The sequence below is a fragment of the Amia ocellicauda genome, chromosome 11, assembly GCF_036373705.1.
Source record: "Amia ocellicauda isolate fAmiCal2 chromosome 11, fAmiCal2.hap1, whole genome shotgun sequence".
Lineage (NCBI taxonomy): Eukaryota > Metazoa > Chordata > Actinopteri > Amiiformes > Amiidae > Amia > Amia ocellicauda.
In genome coordinates this window covers 34,157,666-34,166,539 of record NC_089860.1, presented here as the reverse complement: position 1 = coordinate 34,166,539, position 8,874 = coordinate 34,157,666, and the positions used below count along the sequence as shown (strand labels likewise).

The following is an 8,874-nucleotide window of genomic DNA, read 5'->3' as shown; positions in this document are numbered from 1 at the left end:
TTAAGCTGCAAACCCAGCCCAGTTCATCTCAACTTCCACCCAGTCTCTCACAGAGGCACACACGGCCAGATCACTTAAGTTGACGTCCACCTGATTTAAACCTTTCCAGTCTAGCATTTTCTGGACAGTGTACGCCTTGTGCTTTGATGAGATTGATGTATTGCACTCACAAATGCAGGAAAGTACCCAGCAGTCTCACCGTTTCTCTGGCACCGGAGGGATCAAAGCAGTGCCGCTCACGATCATATAGCAGAAGACCGCAACCAACAACAACAACAACAACAACAAAACAGGACGATCAAGAACAGCAGGGTGATACTCAAAGCTGTTCACCACCCCTTACTGAGAAACCAGGAGAACAGGCTTCAGGTGCATTGTGCACTGAACACCATGGTAAGCGGGGGTGTTAAAGAAAGGGACAACTGCGTACGCTGGCAATCAAAATGAAATGCTCCCACCAATCGAAAACAGTATTCATTTCTATGAAAAAAATAAGTTTTCTAGCATTTTCATTGCAAGCATGTCCTATATCTGGCCCCCTATTAATTATTTCAGCTGCAGATGCTCTAGGCATTGTGACAGAATCGAAGCAACCAATCGCTGTCTATTTCTGTCCATTCGGTCTTAATCATGTCCCTGGGGGCCTCTTACCCAGTGCCTGGATGACTGCTGTGTCTTCTGGAGGTCTCACTTACTAATTAACCAAGTTATTTGACTCAATTAAACACGTGTAAGATTATTTAAATGATTATTATTTACAGTCCATGTCTTAATGATGAATTTGATTCAAGGTACACTACCTGGAATATAATCTGCAGAGAAGAGTGGAATTCGTCCAGTTTATGAGCTAATCAGACCAATTAAGTTACTGGGAGTTTAGCTGGAACAGAAGCCAGAAGCCAGAAGCCCTTGTTTGAGACCCCTGTCCCAGAGCAAATTTATTCTTGCTGTTCAATTTATTTGCACTCTGCTGTCAGGGTCAATCATCATACACCTATCAATCACCTTCCCGGGAGAATGGCAGGACATTAAACACAGTGAAACTAAGTATTAGAAACGTGACAAAGGGAAGCTGCCCCTACCAGTTACCTGGAGAACAAAAAATCACCGAAACACACACACACACACACACAATACAATATGCAAGTTTGTTCTGTATTTGTATAGTCTGTATTATAAAACCATCCTGCAATGCAGCAAGGGAAAGGTCTGGGTATCTGAAGATCATCCCAGATTGTGTGAAGCCCGGGCCTCAACAGTCAAACTAAAAGTGGCGATCGTGTAGCGCAGGTGTCCACAGTTCTGCGCAGATCTGCACAATCCCAGAGCTCCTATTGGTGGGATCTCCCCGACCAAAGAAGGGACGTCATGTGCAAAACGATGGGAATCTCCCAGCTGATCTGACGCCCTGTAGCGAGCACTCATGTTTCGCTTTCATTTTGCTTGTCTGCATGACGTGCAACTTTCTTACTTTTGCTGGTAAAGTATATTATTATTATTATTATTATTATTATTATTATTATTATTATAATTAGTAGTAGTAGTATTAGCAGCAGCAGCAGCAGTAGTAGTAGTAGTTATACTTTGATGTCTGTTTTGGGGGAAAAAAAATACTTCAAACCACAATAGCCCGGTTGTGCCCGTAAATATTCGTTGCCTAATGTTTGAAACAAAATGTGATGGGAAACTTGCTACTCAATGCGCGTTTCTGCGGCGGAGAAAGATTGTGGGAGAAGTAAGACCCCTGTGTTGAACACAGAAAGTTAAGTTCAGTGATATAATGATTGGTTATATGCGGCTGCTAGGGCGGATATGGGTGCATTTGTTGTTGTCATTTTAAATTGAAACGGAAAATGCAGCTCTTGTCTGAGTCTGTTCAGGTGCAGGTTTTCATCAGTATCTCCGAGCTCTCATGCAAAGTCAGGGTTGAGATGCATTTGGGTGGCATATTGATCTGTGTCCCCCTTGGCTGTCTTCACGGCACTGAAAACAAATATCCAGACGTTTCTGTTATTAAGGCCTTTTAAGATCTCTCTCTCTCTCTCTCATATACATATCAGTCTGCGTCATCATTTTAGAAAATGTATATATACACTCACCTAAAGGATTATTAGGAACACCATACTAATACTGTGTTTGACCCCCTTTCACCTTCAGAACTGCCTTAATTCTACATGGCATTGATTCAACAAGGTGCTGAAAGCATTCTTTAGAAATGTTGGCCCATATTGATAGGATAGCATCTTGCAGTTGATGGTGATTTGTGGGATGCACTTCCAGGGCACGAAGCTCCCGTTCCACCACATCCCAAAGATGCTCTATTGGGTTGAGATCTGGTGACTGTGGGGGCCAGTTTAGTACAGTGAACTCATTGTCATGTTCAAGAAACCAATTTGAAATGATTCGACCTTTGTGACATGGTGCATTATCCTGCTGGAAGTAGCCATCAGAGGATGGGTACATGGTGGTCATAAAGGGATGGACATGGTCAGAAACAATGCTCAGGTAGGCCGTGGCATTTAAACGATGCCCAATTGGCACTAAGGGGCCTAAAGTGTGCCAAGAAAACATCCCCCACACCATTACACCACCACCAGCAGCCTGCACACTGGTAACAAGGCATGATGGATCCATGTTCTCATTCTGTTTACGCCAAATTCTGACTCTACCATCTGAATGTCTCAACAGAAATCGAGACTCATCAGACCAGGCAACATTTTTCCAGTCTTCAACTGTCCAATTTTGGTGAGCTTGTGCAAATTGTAGCCTCTTTTTCCTATTTGTAGTGGAGATGAGTGGTACCCGGTGGGGTCTTCTGCTGTTGTAGCCCATCCGCCTCAAGGTTGTACGTGTTGTGGCTTCACAAATGCTTTTCTGCATACCTCGGTTGTAACGAGTGGTTATTTCAGTCAAAGTTGCTCTTCTATCAGCTTGAATCAGTCGGCCCATTCTCCTCTGACCTCTAGCATCAACAAGGCATTTTCGCCCACAGGACTGCCGCATACTGGATGTTTTTCCCTTTTCACACCATTCTTTGTAAACCCTAGAAATGGTTGTGCGTGAAAATCCCAGTAACTGAGCAGATTGTGAAATACTCAGACCGGCCCGTCTGGCACCAACAACCATGCCACGCTCAAAATTGCTTAAATCACCTTTCTTTCCCATTCAGACATTCAGTTTGGAGTTCAGGAGATTGTCTTGACCAGGACCACACCCCTAAATGCATTGAAGCAACTGCCATGTGATTGGTTGGTTAGATAATTGCATTAATGAGAAATTGAACAGGTGTTCCTAATAATCCTTTAGGTGAGTGTAAATATGACAGAAAGTAACCTATATTGACACTATTACATTATTCTTATTAATGTAGCAAACATAGCTTTTCTTTTCTTTTCTTTTTATTATTACAGCTTAGTCTCTTAAAACAAGCAGACACAAGCACTTCATTAAATTGTAAAAGCTACTCTGTGGCCAATTCACTGAGCATGAACACCTGACCCTGGCACAACAAGAGTACAGTTTTCGTGTCTTCTCGTCCACAGACGTATGACTTATTCATTTCCTACTCATGGGACGATGAGGCTTCGCAGAAGAGGATTCGGATGGACTCATTATAAGCGGAAAAAAAAGACTTTGCAGCAAGTCTTGAATGAAAATGATCCATGTTCTCTGGACCACACGTATGACAAGCATCCTGCGCAACAGGTCAGTACGGGCTGCATGATTTATTGAGGTTTTATAATTACTCGGAGAAGTGAACCCCAAACTTCAGGCTTATAATATAGAAACCAGGGAAGCTGGGCCCAAACTCTGTTAACTCATGCCATCTTTTAGGACCAGGAAGTGTTCTGGCAGGGCTCGGTGCGATACCACACCCACCAGAAGGATGGCATTCTGGTGTGTGCCGATTTCTTCTCCGGACACTGCCATCTGGGGGTGCTGTGCCCCCGACACCACACGCGCCGCCCCTATCACTGGCAGATCAGACACTCCAAGTCCAAGCAGTGGATGAGCATCTCTGACTCGGCCCAGGAGCAGCTAGAGGCCCTGTACTGCAACCCTGACCACGACCAGGTCAAGGTGAAGGAAAGGTACGTGACAGGAGAGGACAACAACACACTCTTGGATCAAACCGCACTGAAGAAGGTAGATAATTCACAGACACTGGAGGCCATTGAAATCTGATTTCCCCATGTTAATGCACAAAGGAAAGCTATACACTATGTACACAACGAAGGAAACAGATGCATATAGAACATCATATACAAATCCTATCCTCTTCTATTATTTACTTCTTAGCAGACACCCTTGTCCAGGGCGACTTACAAAATATAAGAGCAATACAAAGTGCAATAATACAGTGCAGTTCAAGGCATAATACATTTTACAAATTCCAATTTACACAAGTGTATACGAGATATACAGTAAACAATATATAAGGTCTTACATCATTGATTGTAAAAGCTGGTGAGGTAGGGACTGATCCGGCGTATGTTGCTCAGGAAGAATCCGCAGGTGCGTGTCAGTGTGGTGATGTGCTGGGTGTAGGAGAACGCGAGGTTCTTAGCGGAAGAAGAGGGAGAGAGTGTCGTAGATTCCAAGGGGATTGAGATGGAGAGATCAGCAGAAGGTGAGGAAGAGTGGGGAAAAAATTGGATTTGGAGAGGTTGAGCTTGAGGTGGTGTGAGTGCATCCAGGCAGAGATAGCAGACAAACAGGAAGAGATGCGAGAGGGGATGAGAGGGTCAGAGGAGGGAAAAGACAGGAAGATCTGGGCATCATCTGCGTAAAAGTGGTAGGAGGAACCATGGCATGCAATGATGGGGCCCAGGGAACGAGTGTAGAGAGAGAACAGGAGGGGGCCCAGGACAGAGCCTTGGGGTACGCCTGTGAGGAGAGGTTAGGGGGTGAATGAGGAGCCTTGCCATGTCACTTGGTAGTTCCAGTCGTTGAGGTGAGAGGAGTCCCAGAGATTCCAAGGTCAGCGAGGCAGGAGAGGATGGACTGATCAATGGTGTCAAATGCTGCAGAGAGATCAAGGAGGATGAGGACTGAGGAGAGGGAAAAAAGGCAGAGAGCCGATGGTGGACCGCCTGCTCGAGAGTCTTTGAGAGGAAGGGGAGTAGGGAGACAGGGCGGTAGTTCTGAGGAGAGGTGGCATCAAGGGTTGGTTTCTTGAGCAGTGGGATGACAGCAGCTTGTTTAAATGCAGAGGGGAAACAGCCAGAGAGGAGTGAGGAGATGAGGAGTGAGGAGATGAAGGGGAGTGGATCAGGAGCAGTCACTTGGAGGAGGCGAGAAGGGAGAGGGTCAAGGGCACACGTTGTAGGTTTGTGATGTAGGAGGAGAGAGGAAACATCAGAGTCCGAGAGAGGTGAGAATGAAGAAAAGGAAGCTTGGTCGGGGGGAGGTTTGGGTGTAATGGGAGAGGAGGGGGGACTGTTGAAGAGCTTGCGGATGTCTGCAATCTTGGAGGAGAAGAAGAAGGAGGCAAAATCATCCGCAGTAAGAGACGAGGGAGGAGGAGGAGGAGGGGGAGGGGGGCGAAGAGGGAGGAGAAGGTGGAGTAGAGTTTGTCCCCAACCCCAGCAGAGGATTCAAAGGGTGGAAGTAAGACCTTCTAGTTCTAGACCAGCTTTTACAGTGTGATACCGGGCACATCTTCTTACACTTTATTGGTTTTATTGTGTCGTTGTGCTCTGCAGATCTGATGCCACAGACACGTATCAAGTGGATTTCCAGAGTATGACGACGACAAAGGGCTGGACCTACGACCGAGTGCGCAGACTGGCCACCACGACCGACCCAGACTTGGGTTTCAGTTTCCACACCGAGTGGTTTATCTTTTGGAAGGAGGGGACGTCCTGGCAGAAATACGACGAGGTAAAGAAATCTAAACTGCAGACTGAGATATTGTAATGATATTTGATAATCTTTCTGTTGTGTTGCTCTGCATATTTAATAAATATTCATGCAATAATATTCAGTTATTACAAGTTCAATCGTAAGGAAACATTTCTGGTTTGTGATTTTCAGATGGATGATGTAAATTCTTTCTTCTGCTTTTTTCTCCAGCCAATAGCCAGCCAGTTAGAGGGTGCATTTGAGAAGGGCATGTGGAACGAAGCTTTCATTTTAAATGGAAATATCTACAATGTTTACTTGAAAAATTTCACACAGTGCAATGTAGCAACGGGCTACAGTAGAAGTATCCGCCGAAGACCGTGCTTCCTATCGGACCTGCGCCTCACGGAGAATTTGCAGTAGGTTCTTCCTTGCATGTGCTCATGATGCAGCTGCTTTAATATTAACCTCTTAATAACATCATGTTCTCTTTGTTACATATTGAGTAGTTTAATTTGCAATCTGGCATTAAAAAAATATATAGTCTCTTTTGAATGCTTCTGTAAAATCTTCATCATCAAATCTCCATGAAATAGTGTCCCGCTTGTCTTGCGTTGGCTAGATCCATGGTCTGTGGTGGTTCTATACATTTAAAAACCGTTTTAAAGGTGTCTAGTGTCTGTCCACGGGTCAAATAAAGCAAAATCACTTTTGTCCACAGTTGGTCTTGATCAAGAAAAGTAATGCTCTCTGGCTCGCTTGGAGAGGTGAATTAATTGAGAACACAGTTGTGAAATCTGTGAACTGTTGTGAGGAACACTTACCAAAGACCTGAGAGAGGAAAGTGTTGATTTTTGTTGCCTGTGTCACTTTTCCTTCATGAGTTATAATCACACTATATTACTTTTCCCTGTTGGTCCAGGAGAGTAAATCACGTAGAGCAGGGGACGTCCTCAGCTTTTTCAGAGAATCCGTTGTCCCGTATCTTCAGCAACTATCCCCTGACTTGGGTTCCTGACCTGCCAAACACGGAGTGTTTTGCCAAGATCCCGGTGCCGGCGACCAGCGAGGCTTACCTGCATGTTCACAGGCTTCTGCACCAGACTTTACCTGAAACTGACGTCTATATCATTGCCATCGACCAGATACAGAACGAATGGCTCTGGAGTAAATACAAGGCGTAAGCATGATTGTGTCCCTGTGGCCCGAGAGTGGGCCGGTCCTTTAAACTTATAATGCAGCAAAAGAGAAGAAACAAACTACATGATGTGACATACACTGACTGCCCACTACTTTTATCACAGTATTGAATGAGGTTTTGTTTTTGTAATTATAACTGTGTAAGTAACATGCTCTACGGCAGCTTGGCTGATCCTGTTCTGTTTCTGTTTCTGTTTCAGACAGAGAGAGTTCATGTCATGGCGGTCGGGCGCCGAGGGAGACTCTGCTGTCAATGAGATGCATCTCTTCCACGGCACGACGGCGAATGTGGTGGAAGAGATCTGCAAAATGAACTTTGACCCTCGTCTCTGGGGCACCAAGCATGGCCACGTGTATGGCCAAGGTACGTACTTCGCGAAGGACGCCAGCTGCTCCGCTAGATACATTCCCCAGGGGGCTGGGGAAGAGCACATGTTCCTCAGCAAAGTCCTTGTGGGCAAATCAACGCTAGGGAATAGAGCGCTACGCCGGCCTCCGCCTCTTCCCTCCGGAGATCTGTACGACTCCTGCGTGGACAACGAAGCGCAGCCCAAGATATTTGTCATTTTCGACAACAGCCAGTGCTACCCCTACTTCCTCATTCGCTACAAGCGAAGGACGGGCAGCATCAGCGTGTTTTAACTCCTGCCCAAAATATGAAGACTGGGATGGAACTCATTCAAAACAAGGAGAACGAAGGGCATTGTTTACCCGGGAATCTCCACGATGGGGATTTCCACGATGGCAGCACGTCCATTTGCACAGTGCCTCATTGATATACGTTGCTGGAGAACTGGAAAGGTTTACGCCCAGTTCAGCAAATGTGCATTACAGTGAAGTAGCAGGACGTTAAAGTGAAACAAAAAAAAAACAAAAGCAGCAAAAACAAAACTTTAAAACGGGAGGAGTGTGCGAACCCCGACTGACCCAGATCACATACAGCTGATATGCTGTAAAGCTATGTTGCAACTGAGTCCACAACAGTGCAATGCGATGACACTCTTCTTGTTTTGCGTTGTTGCTCCAGGTTGAGTCACTGGATGTCGAGTCTCTGAACGGTGTCCTTGTGCTCACTCACTCTAACCAGTGTTGAGTTAAGTCATTAAAATAAAGATCTGGGCTGTAGTTTCCTGTCCACCACGAGGCTCTGGGGACTTTAAAAAGGACTTGGATTCTGCATGGAGGATGCCACTCAAGATGTTTTGGGGCTTTTTATTTACTGAGTTACTAAGAGCACTTTAAGAAACCCTCCTACGACTTTCGCGAATGTAGAGTTTCCTGATTAAATAAGTCACTTGAAAGTACAAAATAAGTACTCAAACGGTGTCTGTTCTCCAATGTTGTCAGTCACATCTATGACATTGAGGCACTAAACTCTCCTAAATTATACCTTTCATATAAACTGTCCACACCTGCAGAGACATCGCTCTAGTCCACACCTGTCAGCCATTCTTCCCTCCGATTTTATTTTTACTTTATTTGCTTCAATGTGTAGAGTACTTTTTTATGTTAATGTCAACACTCTTGGAATGAGTATACATATATATTGATAGGCTGAAACGGAAATGGTGCACAAACTGAGTAAACACTGCCGTCTACAGGTGAGAGGGTGCAGAACAAAAAGCAGCTGCAGGTGGTTATTTTTCGTATAGATAAATTTGTGTTGAAACTCATGCAGTCAGTAAAACACTGGTATTTACTGGTGACTGCTGTTACTAATTGCATTTTCCCTATTTAATTTGATGAAATATCCCATGTAGTGCCATTTACAACATTAGAGACTTGAGAAACCAGCTCTCCCATTCTCTTCAATACATTCCTGGAGTGGAC

At 44.9% G+C, this 8,874-nt stretch overlaps 1 protein-coding gene across 1 annotated transcript; it reads left to right on the top strand.

Annotated features, from left to right (window-relative positions):
- The first annotated feature begins 1,399 nt into the window (after positions 1-1,399).
- On the top strand, positions 1,400-8,357 carry LOC136763523 (protein mono-ADP-ribosyltransferase TIPARP). Its single transcript, XM_066717578.1, has 7 exons — positions 1,400-1,479; positions 3,543-3,705; positions 3,835-4,091; positions 5,706-5,883; positions 6,076-6,263; positions 6,767-7,024; positions 7,245-8,357. Exons 2-7 carry the CDS (start codon positions 3,547-3,549, stop codon positions 7,684-7,686), a joined length of 1,482 nt encoding a protein of 493 aa, XP_066573675.1. The 5' UTR covers positions 1,400-1,479; positions 3,543-3,546; the 3' UTR covers positions 7,687-8,357.
- The last annotated feature ends 517 nt before the right edge of the window (positions 8,358-8,874 follow it).